Below are 19,126 nucleotides of genomic sequence, written 5' to 3'. Positions count from 1 at the left end.
CCCTTGACAAGCCGCGCACTTGAGACTTGCTTCCGGGAACAGAAGGCCCATCTACCCTGCGAGGGTGTGAGAAGGACGTGCTCCACCTCCAGCATCTCCCCGAGGACGCTGCAGGACACAGACAGCGGAGACAGGCCGTGGCCAGAGCGGCGACCCTGTTGGATGCTCCCCAGTCCTGTCATGCCAGGAGCACCTCAGAATCATCACATTGGTTTCTGCGCAAATGGCATTTCCAGTTAGCGTGCCGTGTTTTTCCTCCTGTATCTGGAAGTGAATTCCCTGCAGGCTTCTTTCTGATGTATTTCTGTTGCCTGTGAGGCACGTCCTCCCGGTCACCCATGTGCATGAGTCCGTCCACAGGGCAGGCCTGGCCTCTAAACTTGACTGGTTCTGACACCCATTTCTTGTGTTCACATTGGGCGGTGGCCCCACGGTAGGAACCAGAGGGTGGTGGGTCCACAGGTTGCCGTCATGCCCCGACGCAGGCCAGGGGAGGTTTGGCGGAGACAGTGCATGTGAGGTGCTCAGGGCCTGTGCAGAGGAAGCGCCCGACGGAGCCTGGCTGCCATGCGCTGCCGGCCTCGCCCCTTCCTCACTTGTGAATCTTAGGGTCTCATCATCTGAAGGCAGCCTGCTTCCATCAGGCCCCCGAGAATCCGCTTTACCCTGAAATGGTAGTGGTGTGTAAGGTTGGATACGTTCATGTGACTGCCAGAGCCACCGGCCCTGTTTTGTTGCGAATGCCCTCCTGGTCTGACCTCACTGCTCAGGGCACCCAGCCGGTCATTCCCTACCAACCTGGAGGCCACTGGCTCCCTGAACAAGGTGAAGCCTGGTTTCCTGTGAGAGTAGGTGTTCCCTGGCCTGCAGACAAAGACTGTCCACAAGTGCGCTGTAGGAACGGCCGTGCCTGGCCAGCTGGCAGGCACTCTGCAGGCAGGTGTGCACGGTGCGCTCTGGAGGGGTCAGGTCGGACAGTCATCTGGTGCCCCAGCCTGTCCCTCTGCCTTCCTTTCCCCAAACACAACCTCTTCGTGGAACTAGCCACGTCTTGTATGTGTGCTGATGGGCCCAGGCTCAGGAGCGTCCACACCAGTGCCTGGCCTCGGACTGCGTTGCAGTTAGGAAGCGCACCGTGGCTCCGGCACAGAGCACAGACAAGTGGGGCTGACACGGCACCACGGCTCCTGCCGGAAGTTTCTTGAGAAGGTTTTTATGGGGATCTGATTGTAGACCATGACGCCTAAATGGGGCCAGTTTTCCTTGAAAAAAATTTTTTTTCTAGGTTTGCTGTTGTTGTCAGTAGTTTGAGTTAATATCATTATGACTATTATTACTGGGTTTTTTTTCCAAAATCCTTTTTAATCTTTATTTTTGATAGCGTGAGCAGGGGAGGGGCACAGAGAAAGAGAAACAGAGTCCGAAGCAGGCTCCAGGCTCTGAGCTGTCAGCACAGAGCCTGACACGGGGCTTGAACTCACCAACCACAAGATCATGACCTGAGCCGAAGTCGGACACTCAACCGACTGAGCCACCCAAGCGTCTTTGATTATTACTGGTTTTGGGGGTTTTTTTTAAGGACTTTTTTGAGAATCCAAGAAGTAGTGCATGCAGTCTGGGCTGTCGGGGAGCCCCCTGATTTCATTCCCACTCATCATCACCAGTAACAGGACTGGTCTTAGGCCAGCTGAGGCCCTGTGGACCCCTGGGATTTACTCTTTAGACCAGCTTTTGGTTCAGCAGAAAAATTGAGGGTCAGGTATAGGGATTCCCCATGTACCCCCGGCCCCCATGCCCGGTCTCCCCTACCATCGGCACACATGCTGGGGTTACGACATTTATCAGGCTGGGGAACCCACACTGACACATCTTCTTCGCCCAAAGGCCCCTCGTGGTGGTATGTGTTCTGAGGGTTGGGACAGGTGCCAAGTGACATGTATCTCTGTCATGGTTTCCCATGGTATCCCAGTGTTTCCACTGCCCTCAAAGTCCTCTGCACCCCACCTGTTCTTGGAAAGTGTTTTTACCACATGGTTTCAAGGAAGCCCCTCAGAGGTTCTCAGGCCGGGAAGGGGTGGCCATGGTGCCCGTCCATCCTGGGAAGGACAGCACACCAACAGGTCCACTGACAGGCACAGGTGCCGTGGGGCCGGGGTTTTGGGGGGAATTCAGGAGGGGCATGGCCCTTGGACTCTGCAGGCCAGAGCGATCACCACATGGAGATGCCACAGAGACATGAAGGACGCCAGAAAGGCACTTTTCAGTTCAATGAGAGAGTACGCACAGGCTATCATCCCCGGGTCCGATTTTACATGCTAGTTTCTGTTGCCAGGGTTCTTCAGGGGGTGCACGTCAGTGGGTGTGTCCTCGTCCACCATCCCTACCCTGTGGAATTGATCACTTCTCCAGGTTTCCTTGGAGGCCCCACACCTGTGTACGTGCTGTTGCAGAGACACAATCTGGAACTTTCACCAGATTTTAGAGGCATCAGCGACTACAGAAGTCCTCAGAAATAATTGACTACATTAAGAATGCCTCATTTGTTCTCGTGTTTTAGAACCCATGGTTCAGGAAGAAATGACGATTAGATTTTCAGGTTTAGACTGAGTGCCTCTGATCCCCCACTTGTGCGTTGTTGTGGGGTGCAGCCTCCTTGTCCTGAGGGCTGCTTCTGTTCCCTCCTCCGTTGGCACAGAACTTGTTCGTATTCGGCAGGAACAGCACAAGCTTAGCATCTCCCCTCCCTGCCCTACTGCACTTAGCTTTCTGATTACTTCTGTAACATTTCCTGTAGAGAGAAGAGTACGAAGTGAGCCTCTGTGAGGAGACCCACATCCACCTTCAACGGCACTCTACAGTTTGCTAGGCCTTAAACCTCTTCCTTCCCCGCTCATTTGTGCTGGTTGGTTTCTTGGGGGCAGGGGCGGGGGTGGGGGTGGCTGGGAGAGTCTGAAGGCAGATCCAGACCTGAGTCATTTCCACACGGCTCTAACCAACACAGGGATGTCTTCCTAACCACACCTAACAAAGTTAACAAGATAATTCTCTAACACCTAATTCTCAGCCTCAGCCAGCTGCCAACTGGCCAACTTACGGTTGGTTGTCATACCCCTGTTTTTAAAGAACACTTCTATTTTGAAATGTCTAATTGTGGAAATTGGTAAAGTAATTGAGCAATTTGGAGTCATAAGCCCCTCATGCTGCTGGTGCCCAGGTCAGTGGCTGGCCCCGGCGGCGCCCGTACGGGCTGCAGGGGCCCCCAGCCCCTCTGTGCCCCCTGCTGCGGCCTCCCCCACTGTCCCCTCCAGTCCTCCACACCTTCCCAGGCACAGCTCACTGCCTGACCCCCTAGGAACCCCCAGCCGGGGCTTGTGATGTCAGCCTGCGAAGCCTCCCTCATGGCGTCTCAGACATTTTGGGGACAAGTCAGATGGCAGCATCTTTCGTTTATGTCTCAGAAACGCATAGAATCAAAGGCAGATTGCCCCATTTATGCGTCAGACAGGCAGGCATTGGGAGCCCCTGAGCCCTTGCCAGGCCCCATTTGTGCACGGAGGCACGTGCCCACCCACACACAGAACGACGTCAGCCCTGGTGCTGGCGGGAGACCCGCCAGACCTGTGCTCGCTGGGCCCCCCACAGCCTCGGAGCTTGCTTCCCCCACTGGGCCTTTTGGTGGCCTCGGCCCACTTCCTAAATGCCGTCTTCCTCTTTTCATAACCGCATCCGTTTCTTATGCCATTCCTGGGTCGGCTCCAAGTGTAATGACAGCTCTGGCCCAGCTCGGTCACCTCACCCGAGGTGGAGTCTCCAGACTCGGTCCCACCTCTCGGGGCTCGGTCGTGCCCCCCTTCTGGCCTGGATAGCTCTGCCTCTTCCACGCTCATAAAACACAGTCCTGTCGTTTTTTGTGAGTGAACCAGACCAGCAGGGAAAAACACAGCCCCCAATTCATGGTGACATGTGCCTACTCGCTCTGTGGTTTTGAACCATCCCGGGCTGTGCTTGGAGAACCGTGGGCTGGCCCCCGGGGGCGGGGGGACACCTATGTTGAAGGTCCTTGGAGCGCTTTGTGGGATTTTGGTGAGGGAGGCTACGAGCCTCAGCCGTAGTGGCTTTGTGTATTAAGTTAACCAAACAGGTGGAGTGCTTTCCCTGACCTTGGTATTCAAGGGGCTTTCCACCTGCATGGTTCAGTCCAAGGACAAAGTGAGCACGTGTGAAGAGTGAGAAGCGGGAGTAGCGCCTTCCCTTATGCGTACATCAGCCCAAGGACTGCGGGGGGGCGGCTGTTGGGACCCTGTAGGGCCCTGTGTGCCCAGGCCAGGTGCCGCCTCTCCTGGGTGGGCTGTGATGAGCGAAGCCCCAAGGGGTCTGAAGATCCTCGGGCTCTCAGGGGTTGGAAGTGAGCCCGGGACTCAGAGCCCACGAGGGGACGTGCTGCAGGCCTAGGAGGACCCACCGTCACTGTCTGGAGGGACTGCCGCCTTTAGTCCCTCAGGCAGAGGCCCATCACCATCTGCGGAGTCCACGGGCAGAGCAGAGGCCACTGTCCTTGGCTGGTCTTGGGTGGTTGCTGGCATTTTGCTCGTGCGCCCTCTGGAGAGATGGTGGCAGAGCCTGCCCAGAGATGTTCCCTCCCCCGTGCTGTGCTCTGACTGCACGTAAATTCTTTCAGTCTCTGTAACCAAGGAAGTCCCAAGCAGAACCCCCAGTTTTTAGCTGCTTCTAGTATGAAGTGTTCCACGGTGGCAAGGCAGTTCCCGACCCCAGTGCGTGGTCAGTCCTTGCCTTCCAGACACAGTGTCTGTGGATGGAGGGGTCAGAGCCCCACTGGAGGGCAGGCATACAGGGTGTATTCGAGGAAGGCCGGGACCCAGTGTTTGGCACAGATAGAGCACTTCAAGGTGGGTGTGGGAACCGTCCAGGGCAGCCTTTGCATGTACACCCACGCCATGGCTGGGCTGCCGTGCACAGTCACCTGGATGCTTAGGAAATAACACAGGGCCACCAGCACACTTCCTGAGCCCACAGAGCCCGTGTGCAGGGGGCTGGGGAGGACAGGAGCCTGGGAGCATCACCTGCTGGCCCCAGTGCCACCCTTAGCTTGGGGAGCTGCTGCTGCATGTCTGTAGGGATTAGCCTGAAGCAGCCAAACCCTTGTTTCAGGATGACCTCTGGTCACTTAATGCCCCAAGTTTCATGTTTGTAGCAGCTAAACATTGTTAACATTGGAACTTAGTAACGCGGTTGTCTGTGAATGTGCTGGGTCCAACCCCAATGACTGTGGGTCACTAGATCATCAGCCTCGTGGTGGCCTTTGAGCCTAGGGTTCGGTCCGTTCCGAGGTGGCCAGAGGTTGCCTCACCCACACTCCCCAAGCTGGCTTTACAGCAGGGTCCTTGGCAGGATGCCAGCAGAGGGTGGTGGTGGCATCAGGTGACAACATGTGCCAGACCAGGGTGTGGCGTGCAGGCGCATGGCGCCCCCTGGTGGAGCAGCGTCTGAAGGGGACTTTGGAAAAGGGGAAATGGTCTGGTCACCCTAGAACCCAGAGGCGTACAATTTGGTGTCCAGAATCAGCATCAGTCGCGCCCGTGGTCAGTGTTGATCAACAGCTTCTGCAACAAATCCAAGTATCCTGCTGCTTTTCAAAGCATGAGCAGGTGTGAAAGTGCCAGACATGCTCCTCACACTTGCAGGCGAGGCGTCGGGCACACACACTGTCCAAGCCGCTTCCCTGAGACAGGCTTGTCGCCACAGGGCCCTTCGGTCACACGCTGTGGGGGCCTTCCTTCCCAACAGCAGAAGGGCGCCAGGTAGCACGTGTGCCACCCTTCCGAGACCAAAGCTTCTTGAATGGCCTCTGGCATGAACTCCACAGCCGGGAACTAGGCCCAGAGGCGCTTGTGATCTGCTGACTGAATAATTTAGGGCAGAGTCCACTTGGCTCACTGACCTGCTCACACCCATGTTGCTGGTGAGCAGTCCTATGCTGACCAGTGCCAGCACCTTCTCTGAGCTGAGGTGGGGCCTCTGGACTCTGGAGGCTGTAGGTGTCTATAGCTGACCCCCCACCTGGCACCTCACCTGACCGCCATCTAACCTCCCACCTGGCACTCACCTGGCACCACACCTGACCCCCCATCTAACCCCCCACTTGGCACCTCACCTGACCCCCCACCTGGCACCACAGCTAAACAGCACACTTGCCAGACTCAGCCTGTGAAGGAGTCTGAACCTGATTTATCTCAGTTGAGCACCTACTGTGTGCAAAGCCCGGGGACATTGCAGAGGAACAGGGACCTGTTTGCAGCCTTGCACGGGCTTCCTCTGCTTGGCTCTCAGAACGTTGGGACTGCAGGGAGCACCTGGCAGGTCTATGGGAAATTGGGGGAATGCGGGTGCCATGGCTTTTGGGACAGAGCTTCAATTACCTAAAATTTAAGAATTGTGGGTTCATTTTGACCAGAATATTCCACTTGTTTACATTCAGAATGTACCGTGTTTTGGTGGTGGTCTCAGCCCCCCAGCTCCGCTGATGGCTATGCCCCCTTCCCACGCAGCCTCTGCTGGCTCCAGCCCTTTCTCTGGTCTTGTCTCCGGCAGGTCCCTCGGGTCCTCTCCTTGGGCTCCTCATACCAGCCGTCCCCCAAGCACCGTCTCTTCTCACCTCCGCACCTGTGCCTGCTGCTCCCGAGAGAAGGGAGGGCTTCCCACAGTCATCCCCCTGGCCCCAGGCTTCCAGGACACTGCATGAGGCTGCCTTGGTGTGACCATGGGACCAGACTTTGGAGTAAAGTGCTCACCTTGTGTGTGCATCCCGTATGCCTTTGGGAAGAGTGTTCACGTGCAGGGAGAAGGTCATGGGAACCCTCTGGTCCTGGCAGGAGGAGAAGCTGGCACCTTTTCGTATCCCCCTCAGGCCACCACTTCCTCCAGCGGTGGGCAGAGGACTGGGTATCCATTACTGGCCACCAGAGGCCACTCTCCAGACCCCAGACAGAAGCCAGTTCGGCTTGGCTTGTTTCTCGAGGTGTTCAGAGACCTGTGCTTTCTCCTCACTCCTTGCTGGGTCACCCCAGTGACTGCTGGAGGCACAAGTCCCTGCGCCGTGGACTGGGGCATCCACACAAGAGCACGCGATCGTTAGGGATGAGTCTGGCTCAGAGAAAAAGAGAACTTCACTGAGGTGGCCAACATGGACAGGGTTTTTCTTGACAAGAGCTTGGGGCCACCTGCCTTGATGGCACATCAGCCTCATACCTTCAGGCTCAAGGAGCCTGTGGGCAGGCACAGGCGTCCTCTTCTGGAAGCTTCCTCCTCAAGGAGGGGAGGGGCGCCCCTGAGCAGTGCTGCAGCCTTGTGGTCACCTTTCCGCGCACAGGTCTGTAAAACCTGCCATCCAGGTGTGTGCGTGTGAGGGCTGTGGTTGTCAGATAGGAAGCTCTCTCTCCAGGTGGTGGCAAGGGGCCCCAGTCTGGAACGGGTGGGTGGAGGTGAGAGAGAGAGAGAGAAAGAGGCTCCTAAGGGAACAGAAAGCACTAGAGGGACAAGACGCGCCCTCCACTTTCAGGCAGACTTTTCTGAGGTCTGACCGACATGAGTGGCAGCGCGGCAGTGGGTTTGCAGGTGTGCATGGCCTCCCGGGCTGCTGTCCTTGGGCGGGTCACATGAGGGCAGGTGCCCAGCCTGGCCGGGTGTTGGGGGTGAGCACCAGGGGAGCGGGTGCTGGCTCCCTGCTTTCTGCAGGACTGCCACCAACCAGTTTCTTCTGACCGCCTCCAGCGCGAGCAGGGTTCGTGGCCATACGTTTGTTCTCGGCCAGTTGAAAGTCACCTGGAGTTGTATTCTGAGCACAAAAGAAGGTCAGAGAGAGGAGGCCCAATGATGGCGATCGCCCCCTTTCTCAGGGCCCGGGCTGGACGGGCCCCCACAGCCCTTGTCTCCCAGCTGCGCCCTCGGTGTCTGCTGGAGAGGCCTTTCATTTCGTCATCTGCTTGGCGGGCGGGGGGGGGGGGGGGGGAAACGGGTGAGCAGGGCCGTGTGCTTGGGGTTGCCCGCCAACCTGGGTCCCCGCTGCTCAGGCCTGCATGCCGGTGGTTCTTGCCTGGCTGCTGCTGCCGTCTCAGGCAGGGGGCTTCTTTCAGGTCAAGGAGAGCCCTGGGCCACAGCCACTCCCCAAATGCAGGGGCTCCCTGAGACCTGCTGGCAAAGCTCCACGAGGTCAGAAGTTGGGGGGGGGTGTCCTTGTAAGGAATCAAGTGGGTGCCAAGCAGCGGGGATGAGAGGGTGGGGAGGGCAGCCTCATCTTCCCCAAGGAGTCCACACTGAGGTGGCCTCTCTTTCCCTCCAGAGACTAAGGCAGCTGCCTTCTCTGGTGGACATGTGTCAGAAGGGCCAGCATAATAGGACGATGTTTGAAGGGGGAGGGGGGTGGCCCTGGGCCTCTGAGTCCTGGATTGCACAGGGTGTCTGGCCTCAGGTTTCATGCCACAAGGTGCTTTTGTGTCGGTGTTAAGGCAGGTGCCCCCAGAGAGCCACACTTCCCTCCCACCGTCAGCTGGCACACTCCAGCTTAACCAGAAAGGTAAAAACAGTTAAAGCGTTTTAGAATTGTTACTGAGTTCTAAATCACATAAAGTATACAACTCAGTGTTGGACAGTCATCTTGTTTCCGGTTTGATTTTTTTTTTAATTAATTTTTTTATTTTAATAAAATTTATAAATAATTAATAAAATTAATAAAATTTTTTATTTTGAGAGAGAGAGTGAGAAAACCCCAAGCAGGCTCCACACTGTCAGCACAGAGCCCGATGCGGGGCTTGAACCCACGAACCCTGAGATCATTACCTGAGCTGAAGACAAGAGTCAGACACTTAACCTACTGAGCCACCCAGGTGCCCCTAAAAACCAATTTTTCTGAATCCAAAAGGAATATGTTCTTATTGTAGAATGGTTTAAACATTCTGCAAAGCTCCCTCAAAAGTGGCTGTAGGGAGAAGCCAGACTGTCCTGCAGGAGGCGGTGCTCTGGGCCAGCACAGTGAGCCGGTAACACCGGTGATGAGCTTGTGAGCGGCTACTGAGGGGCCATGGACTCAGTAGGTCTGTGCCCTGAACAGCACTGAAGAGCCCTTCTGAGAAAGCCAGAAGACGGCGAGGACCAGTGTCCTCAGCAGACCCACTCGCTGCCCACCGAGCCCCAGCCAAGCCACTCCGGAAATGGTCCTGGTAGCTCTTCCTGGGCGGACGAGCACAAAAGTCCAGCGACATTCCTCCTGTCCAGACTTTCCACGAGTCTAAATCAGAGCTTACTGATGGAAGAATCTTGGAAACTGGAGTATGTGTGGCCGACAGGAAAGACAGTGTTCTCGTGTTTCTGAATTTGCCACTTTTCAATAGTGTTCTTTTCTCCACAGGAATTTTACTGAGTTTTCATCTCCCTGACCTCTAAAATATTTACTTTAAGCCTCATACCTTCGCATGAGATGATAAATTATTCTAGTTCGTGGTATCTACACAGATCAGAAATTGGATCATCCAAACACGGGATAAGCAAATGTAGGAGGAAGAAGTAGATGAGGTGGCTCACATGGGCCTGGAGGAAACTGCCTGCAGGTCACGTGTGAGCGTCTTTCACCGCGTGAGTTGATCTTTACAGCAGACCTGTGAGAAGTACTTGTGTCTTCCGCTCACAGATAAACCGAGCCCAGCAAGTCAGGAGGCTCACCAGGATGTCAGGGCCAACACACCAGGTCCCCTCTCTGAGCTCGCTCCCTGGGCCCTTAGCTCCAGAGTCGCCCTCCTGAATTACCGAGACTGTTTGTCTAGGGTCCAGTGAGGGAGCCTGGCAGGCCGCCCGGTATAAGCTCCCGGCTCCTTACAGGCCCTGGTTCCATTTTGCACCTGGGGACACGAGCATGAGCAAAGCCAGCCTGGGCCCCCAAGGCCGTGCCCAGTCTCTGGGGTTTGGAGACGCACTTAGGATGCCCCTTCCCCCTCAAATGGTCTCGTGGGGGCAGCTGCAGAGCTGCAGGCCAGGGGCCAGGAGCGCTGGTCTTTGCGATAACCGGACTGGGGGCAGATGGGGTGGGAAGGCCCGCGTTCACCTGCCCCCCGGGCAGCCTGCCATAGAGACACTCGGCATGTCACTGGGGTGTGGCATTGCTGGGCGACGTTGGGCCTTTGGGGTTTTGATGGCAGGGTAGCCTCAAGTCCTCTGCATCTTGGGGTGGGGGTGAGGAGGGGTGTCCTGTGGGGATGCTGGGAGCAAGGCCCCATACTTCAGGCCTGGCATCAGGCCGTCCAGCGGAGGAGCACATCAGCCCCCCCAGGATGGGACTTGCCTGCCAAAAACAGAGCTCCTTTGGGCTAAAGATGAGTCCTGTGTCCTAAGTGATCAGGATAACGTGAGTTCTTTGTTTGTCTTTAGTCATGGGACATTTTTTTCCGAAACACCAATGCCGGAGCGCCCCCAGGCACCGCCTACCAGAGCCCGCTCCCCCTGAGCCCAGGCTCACTGTCCGCCGTGGCCAGAGTGCAGCCCCTGGTGGAAGCCCAGCCCAACGTGGACAAGCTGGTGGAGGACCACCTGGCAGTGCAGTCGCTCATCAGAGCCTACCAGGTAGGGTGCTGGCCGGGCGGTGGCACATCTGTGACACCGGGCACTCCGCGTGAACTGTCCTATAACTAGCACCCCACCAACCCTGAGACACACCCTCCCTGCCCGGGGGCCTGGGGAGCACACCTGAGATGTGCCAAGACGGAAGGAGCCAGGACAGTTGGACCCTGTTTGCAGATGTGAACAGCTCCTCATTTCTTCCCATAAGTTGGCAAGAAGAGCTTGTGGGCAGGGAAAGAAGGTCATGGCTGGGGGGTGGGGCGGGGTCCTAGCCACCGGGAGGGAGCAGTGACCAGGAGGGGTGTGCCCCTTCTCAGTCGCCAGTGCCCGGATACAAGAGAAAACGAACCCGCAGAGTTGGGGACAGAAACTGAGCCCGCAGACACGTGAGGGTGGAGCAGTGTCCAGGAATGTTCCAGTTGGTGATCAGCACCACTGAAGGGAGTGTCAGGGCAAGTGGGGCTCCCCTGATATTTCTTCACCTGACGGGGAAGAGCCCAGAATTCAAACCTGAGCACCTGTTCTGAGGGTAGCCCCGAGAAGGATAGGAGGAGAATTCAGGCCTGGGGTGTCCCTCCGGGGGTCCCTAGACACCCAGGGTGTCCCTCCCGAGGTCCCTAAGCACCCAGGGTGTCCCTCTGGGAGTCCTTGGCACCTGGGCTTGCTGCAGTCTCCTCATCCGTGTTCTGTCTCTAAGAGACGGCACGGCTGGGGCAGGTGGCGCGGGGGAGGGTAGTGGGTCCTGGCGAGCAGACGGAGAAGCTCCAAGCCAGTGGCCAGCAATGCTCTCCAGCATTGTTCAGTTGAAAGAGGCATATTGGGTGGCTTCTGACTGTCGCCTGCCTCCTGCAGCCTTAGTAATGTCACCTGGTCCCATGTCCCTCCAGCAGCCGCCCCTTCGCAAAGAGCTAGCACACAATCGTGGGCGAAACAGTCAAGACTTAAAACTGGGAGGGATTTTCTTCCTTCTCTTGCTCCTCGGGCAGTTGGGATCAGATGGGAAGGCCCTGTGCCTCTCGGCGGGCCCGGCCGGGTGTAGGGCAGACCCCCAGTGGCCACTGCCCCCCCCCCCCCAACTCTGGGCCAGCACCTGCTCATCCCCTCTCAGGGTGCAGAGGTGCTGAACTGTGTGGCTTCACGTGGGAGTGAGCACCCAGCATGTCCCGCTCCACTTACCCAGGGGGCAGCAGGGCTCCCCAAAACTGATCTCTGAACCGCCAGGTTCATCCGTGAGCACAAGTGTGCTTCACGATGACGACTAATCTTGTTGTTTTGGGTTCAGGTTGGACCAGGTGTAACATCCCCCACAGCCCGGGTCCTGCTAACGCCTGCCTGTGTTATTGCTTCCAGGTCAGGGGTCACCACATTGCAAAGCTTGATCCTCTCGGCATTAGTTGTGTAAATTTTGATGGTGCTCCGGTAACTGTGTCTTCAAACGTGGGTGAGAATGCGTCTGTAAACGCTAATTTTAATGTAATTTTACTTTTTTTTACCCCTTCCCTCTTTTTTTTCTCCTGTCCTCTTGTGTGTGACCCCTCCCTCGCTGGCCCGCTCGTAGATACGAGGGCACCATGTAGCGCAGCTGGACCCCCTGGGAATTTTGGATGCCGACCTGGACTCCTCCGTGCCCGCTGACATTATCTCATCCACAGACAAACTTGGTGAGGGTCTGGGGGCGGCCAGCGCCGCGCCGCCGCCCGGTGTCACATCTGTGGCGGCCAGGGTGTCTTCAGGCGCCAGGGAGAGACTCTGAAGTTTCCTTCGTTCTGATCACTCAATATTTAGTGCGTTTGGGACGAGTTACGTTTATCCCAGCTTTTCAGCCAGACAGTGTGAGCTCAATTGTCTGGGTCTCAAAATTGGAGAGTAAAATTTGGGGCAGAAAAGGTTTGTGGCACAGAGAAAAAGATGGCCTCACTGGGCAGGCAGGTCAGAAGACATGCTGGAGGCCAGCTCTGCCGGCTGGGTGTCCAGATCCCGGTGCAGTGCGGCCTCCACCCCTCCAGGGACTCTTCTCGGGGCCATGGGCACGCGCTGTGCTCTTGGGCACGAGACATGGCTGCCTGTAGCGGGCGGGTCCGTGCTGTGCGCTGGCTGTCAATCCGTAAATGCTGGTGATCACACCGAGGAAACTTTGGAAGGTGTCCCGGCGTGCAGGGAGGCGTGTGTGTGGCGCTCGGGCACTTGCTGTCACACGTCCCCACCCTTCCTTTGCCACCGTGCAGCACAGGGCGCTGGGTTCACCCTGCAGCTGCTTCCTCCAGTTAATCTGCTCTCGGTCACTGTGCCACTAACCTGTGCTGAGATGTGACTGATCTCGAAATGGCCAGGCGTCCACAGACACACCGTGCATGCTACTAAAACTGACGATTGCCTACCTGCCTAACGCTGCCCTATCGGGGGGACGGAACCCACCTCCTCGAATAACGGTCTCCCGCACCGTAGTGTCCCGGCACCCCGTAGGCTAGGTTTCAGACCGAATCGCTGCCGTCTCCACTGGAGAAATGCTGCTGGGGGTACAGGGCTTCCTCCCTTTCCTCTCCACCCTGCAGCACTCAGGCCCCACTCTACCAATACTTGCCTGTCCTGAAGCCCTGGCTGGCGCCTCCAGTCCTCCCCAGGGAGTCCCCTCCAGGTGTGGAAGGCAGGCGAGCCGCCCGGGGCCAGCTGGGGGCCTGGGGCCTCTCTCCCAGAGACCAGTGAGGGCCTCGGAGGCTAGTGTTCCCAGACACAGGAGGTGGGGGCTGCCATCTCCCACCTGACACCGCATCCCATCTGGGGGCATCCGTGCTGGCAGGGTGCTTGGTATTAAAGTGGACCTTTCCTGCTGGTTATGGGCTCTCATTAGCACTGCAGGGAGGGAGGGCGCGCAGCTCTGCTCTGCCCCATGTGAGGCTGGTCAGGCCAGGACCGAGCTGCATCCTGCGGGCTCCGGCACAGGATGCTTACAGGTCCCCCGGCTGGTCTGTGCAGGGTGGGAAGCCTGTGGACTCTTCAGTGTCTGTTCACAGCACTGGCCTGGGGCAGAGGCGGGGGTCAGGGCAGAGCTTACATCATGCTTTCCAGTTCTTTCTGGGCTGCTGTGGCCTCCCCTTAACATTCCATCTTAGAATAGTGTCCCTGGGCATTTGTGCTTGTGTGAAGTTGAGCGTCAGCATGGAATAGTTGTGCTGAGTTCTTGCTTTACGTGCAAACACTGGAAATAGCGGGTCTGCAGGTGCAAACACTGGAAATAAATCTGCAGGAATGTCAGTTTGGCACGTGCAGGTCTTCAGGAAAACAGCCGGTCCAGCCTGACCGCTGCTCATGTGCCCATGAGCGCTAATGTGCCCATGGTCTCCTCTGGGCCACGGGCCTGGCCTCAGCACCAGCCCCCTTGGTGGGAGCGGCTGTGCACCTCCGTCTCCTCATCCGTGAGGCTGTTGCAGAATTAGATAAACTCGTTAGAATGCTGCCTGGAGCTTCCTGAGCTCCGTGGGAGTGTGAGCTAGTGCGGTGCTTAGCAGTCTTCTGACGTAAGTAGCTGTCAGACCTCGTGGTCACAATGAGAGCAACTGAGGGGGCAGGCAGCCTGGGGTCACACCGGAGTCAGTAGTGGTGAGGGAGCCCAGAGCCACGGCCGGAGTAGGGTGGCCTGCACATTCCACGTGGAGGTCTCGGGGATGCACCACCCAGTCACGCGGCAGCTTCCCTGGGCCTGGGACCCTCTCGCACCTCCTCCAGGCTGACCTCTCCTTGTGGAGGTGAGCACAATTTGTCCATTCTTTTATGGGGAAACCAAGGCTGGGGAGAAGCTCGCTCCACACACGTTTGAGAGCACGTTCTGCTGAAGAATCACGTGGGAGGGGGCACAGCGCTGGGCAGGCGTGGGCTCCGGAGGCAGACAGCACGCGGTGTCCCGTGCTGAACTCGTGTGCAGTGCCGGCATGGCTCGTGTCCACTCGGAGTTGTTTTTTTATTTTAAAGAAAGTGGATTATGTGAAATAGTTTCCACGAAGCTCTTGCCCCTTGGCCAGTATTGAGAAGGGGAAATGCTGGCTTAGGGTCTGTACCCTACCATCTCGTGCCTTCCAGCACCTGAATAAACAGATACCAGTAGCCAGGCTCATACCCGTCCCAGCAGGCTCTGTGGCCAGCAGTGCTCCTGGACAGCCAGGGCTCCAGGGTTATGTCGGATGTGGCGCACACAGAACACCGCCAGTGGCAGGAACGTTGAGGACATGATTATTTTAACTATGATTTTAAATTTACACTAATGTTGGTACAGTTTCTGAATGAGGCCACAGTTGGGTAGGTGATTACTGGGAATGGGGCACCTTTTCCCACCTTTTGTGGGGAGCCAGGTGTCCCAGGTGGGCCCCAGTAACGCATCTTCATCCGTGTCAGGTTGTACTGTCAACCCCACGTCTGTGGAGGAGAGTCGGGAGCGCTGACCTGAGAGGCCCCGGCACATGCTCCACCTTGAACCCCAGGGGAAGCTGTGGGGGGTGCATACAGGATTGGGTTTCCTAGTGAGGCCTCTTCTGCTTGGTGGGAAAGATGGATCAGGGTGTGACGGATGGAAAGGTCTAGACAGAGAGTCCTGTGGAGTCTGGGTATTGCCATCTTCACTACAGACTGTGGACGCAGCCGCATTGCCTCACCTGTGTGCGGTTCTGCCTTGGGGCTGGTGTTCTGTGCCCGCAGCCCTCGCTTCCTTCCTTTGGGTGGGGAAGGAGCCTAGTCACCCTCGCATGGTCTGGGGCACCCTCGGAGGGGTGGTTTACCACGGTGTGAGATTTAAACACAATTAAAGGGGGCCCGAGACAAAATCTGTAAAGAGCAGGGAAGAACCTCACAGTGCTGCTCCTGTTTGCCACCATTGTTCACATTTGAGTTCAGTGCAGGGCTGGGGTAGGGCGGGGGGGGGGCGTGGCTGGAGACCCCTCGAGCTCAGCTCCAGACCTGCACAGGAAAACTGGTGTGACGCTGAAGCCTGCCCCGTGAGCACTTTGGCTCCCTGCGCGTTTGCACAGAGGCGTTCACACTGTGAGTGTGCAGTGGAGCACTGTGAGTAAAGGCCACGTGCGCACCTTGGTTCGGAATACTTTATGCTGAAAAGTGCCATCCGGCCTTCCTCACATCCAGACCACAGTCAAAGTGGAAAGTTTGAAACAGTGAGAATCACCATGTGACACAGAGACAGAGTGCACAAATACGGTTGGACAAACAGGGCCCATAGACTTGCTGGTGCAAGGTTGCCACAAATGTGTCAACTTCTAAAATTTGTTAGACCGATCCTGTCTGTGAAGTCCAACAACGCAAGGTGTGTCTGCAGTTACAAAGCCAAGTCAGAAGTGCAAGATCACGGCAGCATTGATGCTTGAGTGCATTAGTGGGGGACAGGGCCGCCCTGCCCATCTTCCTGGTCCTCCTGGTCCTCCCCATCTGCTCCAGCGATGGGGCTTCCCTGCCCATACTCCTGTTCTTCCTGGTCCTCCCCACCTGCTCTAGCAATGGGGCTTCCCTGCCCGTCCTCCTGGTCCTCCCCACCTGCTCCAGCAATGGGGCCTCTCTGCCCATCCTCCTGGTCCTCTTGGTCCTCCCCACCTGCTCCACCACTCCACATCCCCCAGGGCCAGTTGTGCTCCCTTGATGGCCGGGGAGAATAACTAAAATAGAGTTGATTTTTTAGTCAACTTTCCTAATTTCAGAGCAACAGAGAACAATTCACTTAATGTTTAGGGACTGCCATGTGTGGCGTGCGGAGCCACCAGACACCCGAGTGAAGAGCTGGGAATCAGGCTGGAGTCAAGCCAGGGCCACAGGGGCCGTGCCCTGCAGAGGTGTCCTGCTGGATGCCCCAGGGCACCGTGGCCGAATCCCAGCCTCTCCACGTCCAGCGTGGTGTCGCGTGTGGATAGCTAGGGCCCCCATGCACTTTCTGTAAATGACAACCAGAACGCCGCTGCCGCTCCACTCGCCTTCAGCTGGTGTCTTTGTTCACGTTTTATTTTAAAAAGACAAAGAAGTACAGATGAAACTGAACACGTTCACATAACCAGTACAGAGTGAACAAATGTAAACATTTCAGGACATTTCGTGTGTTGCCTGTAGATTGTTAACAGATGTGGCCCCCTACATTTCCCTGTTGGGTGGGGGTGGCCGCCTGGTGTGGCCCTGTGTCTTAATTCTGAGGATAGAAGGAGAAAAATGAAGATTCTTTATTCTTGCCTCAAGCCGAGTATCCGCACTTCTGGGCAGAACTCGACGATCTGTTGTCTTAAGAGCCACCGGCTCTGCGGTCTTTGCTGGGTGCTGCTGTCCCTGTGGGTGGGGAGGGGGGCTTACCACCCAGAGCAGGGGTCCCTGCCTGCCCTGCCTCAGAGTTTTCACTCTCAGCCCCCAAGACGGCATCCACTGGCCTTCCTCTGCACTCCCAGGGCAGGGACCAGCTGCAGTGACCGTCAGTCAGGCCTTGGTGCCCCGCTGCCACGAACCTCCCCGGGCTCATGCCCCCTGCTGGGTGACCAGGGTCAGAAAAGTGCTCTGTGCGTCCAGACAAACGTGTGGGTTTTCGCCAGCGGCCCGGAAAGCGCCAGGAACGGTACAGGCACTGAAAAGCTTGCAGCGGGAGCCATGTGTAGGCCCCCTGGGTGGTTCTCTGCAGCCGGGCTCCCCCCCAGCTCTGCCGTCTAGCCAAGGGGGGGACCGAGGACCTGCATGTGTGCTCTAGGACCCATCAGAGTCTGGAGGTGTAGGTCTGGTCTGTTGCCTGGTGCTCCCGATTCTGAGGACGGTATGCTAGACATTAGGCCTTCTCCTTTTCTGTTCCCAAAGCCAGCTGGGTTGGGTGGGTCTGACGTCCCAGGAGAGGCCTGTGTCAGCCGCTTCTTCCAGACAGGACGGGACGGGTCGGGTCGGGAGAATGTCTTGCCGCTACTGCGGTGGCTGGCCCGCATCCCTCCCTCAGGATCCCCTCACTCCTGCTCTTCCTGAGCGGTTTCCACACTTACCCCAGCAGCTCTCAGCCCCCAAGCCCCACCCTGTTCCCTTTTGGTGTCTGTCTGTGTGACGGTGTCTGTGCTCCCCGTGACCGTGGTGACGGTGCAGGGTTGGGGTGTCTGGGTCCTCAACTAACTCTTGCTGTCTTTTTCCTCCTGCGCTCACCCATGCCACCTCACTCTGCCTCTCAGACCTTGCAGTTTTCAAGGAACGACTCCGAATGCTAACCGTAGGAGGTAGGAAAACAACGAGCCTCTCCCCTTTCTTGAGCCGAGGACTTCATTTCAGCAGGATGTGCAACTTTTCCCAGCATGCCATTTGGGGAAAGTTGACTGTTGATTGTCCCGTCATTCGGCTGTCACCCAGCAGGGAAAGCCACTTCTGTGTCGTCTCTGTCCCTGTCCATTTTCATCTCCTGGAGTGTGTGGCCGCTGCTTCGCTGGGCTTGTCCGGTGCAGGTGGCCTGTGGCTCCTGCCGGGGCCGGTGGGGCCTGACACCACACGGTGTTGTGCATGTCGGCTCCTCCTTCCCACCACCTCCCGTGCTGTGCCTTCCACGGGGCTCTGGATTCTTTCAGATTCTGCTTCCCGGGCGTTTTGGACAAGATCTCTCTTTGATTTTCCCATGTGTGAAGGACACCTGAAGTACTGTAAACACGTACTTCATCGAGTAAGGAATCCTCAGTGACCTGTTCTTCTGGGCAAAGCGCCTTTGAGGAATCCAGAGTGAGGTGCTGGGGGCCATCTGCCTGTCGTCATCCCCCCACCCCCCACCAGTGGCCAGTCTTACCCACGCCAGCTGGCGCTCAGAGGGTCTCTTTTTCCTCCATCGTCCCATAGCTGTGACTCTCATCCTGATTGCACTTGTGAGATCGCTGTAGATTCACAGCAGCTCTAAGAGTTCACAGGGGTCCCCCGTGCCGGTGTGGCCACACGTCACCTCGGGTCCTTCCTGCTGCCCTTCTCAGCCCCAACTGCTTCCCCTCCATCCCACCCCGTGGAACCCCTGGCAGCCACCACCCTGGTCTCCATTTCTGTGATTCATCATTTCAGGGTGTTATGCAAATGCAGTCATAATACGTCGCATTTTGGATTTGGCATTTTTCAGTCAACGTGATTTTTCTGGGTTTGATCCAGGCTGCTCTGTCACTCTAGCTTGTCCCTCCTTGCTGAGTGGCACCCCTTGCCGTGGGCTCCCACCGTTGTGTCCACTCCTTACTCATTAAGGGACCTTCACGTGGTTCCCATTCTTTGGCTCATAGAGTCTTTTGAGAGGCAAAATTTTAAATTCTGATGAGGTCTGTTTGTCAGTTTTCCCTTTGATGGATTGTGCTTTCGTTGCCAAGCCTACGAACCTGAAGATTGTCTCCTGTGTATTTTTCTAGTGGTTTTTCTAGGTTTGCATTTTACATTTAAATCTGAAAAAAGGCTTGTCTGCGTTTACAGAGCGACTTGCTGACATTTTGGTAACGATGGTGCTAAACCTACAGCTTGGTTAAAGAGATTTTCTGTCTTTACT

At 56.8% G+C, this 19,126-nt stretch overlaps 1 protein-coding gene across 5 annotated transcripts in view; it reads left to right on the top strand.

Annotated features, from left to right (window-relative positions):
* Positions 1-19,126, top strand: part of OGDH (oxoglutarate dehydrogenase) — a 66,235-nt gene that overhangs the window by 16,205 nt on the left and 30,904 nt on the right. For 2 of the 5 annotated variants that reach the window (XM_086697174.1, XM_086697175.1), the window contains exons 3-5: positions 10,435-10,626; positions 12,182-12,284; positions 17,799-17,843. In XM_086697174.1, coding sequence (XP_086553300.1) covers positions 10,435-10,626; positions 12,182-12,284; positions 17,799-17,843 — 340 coding nt within the window. Of the gene's footprint in view, positions 1-10,434; positions 10,627-11,973; positions 12,065-12,181; positions 12,285-17,798; positions 17,844-19,126 lie in introns of all 5 variants that reach the window. The other 3 variants (XM_086697176.1, XM_086697177.1, XM_086697178.1) reach the window with 3 other exon arrangements.

The sequence above is a fragment of the Puma concolor genome, chromosome A2 (assembly GCF_028749965.1).
Source record: "Puma concolor isolate L17-30 chromosome A2, mPumCon1.1.hap2, whole genome shotgun sequence".
NCBI lineage: Eukaryota > Metazoa > Chordata > Mammalia > Carnivora > Felidae > Puma > Puma concolor.
The sequence above is the reverse complement of the archived record's forward strand: the minus strand, read 5'-3'. Positions and strand labels throughout refer to the sequence as shown.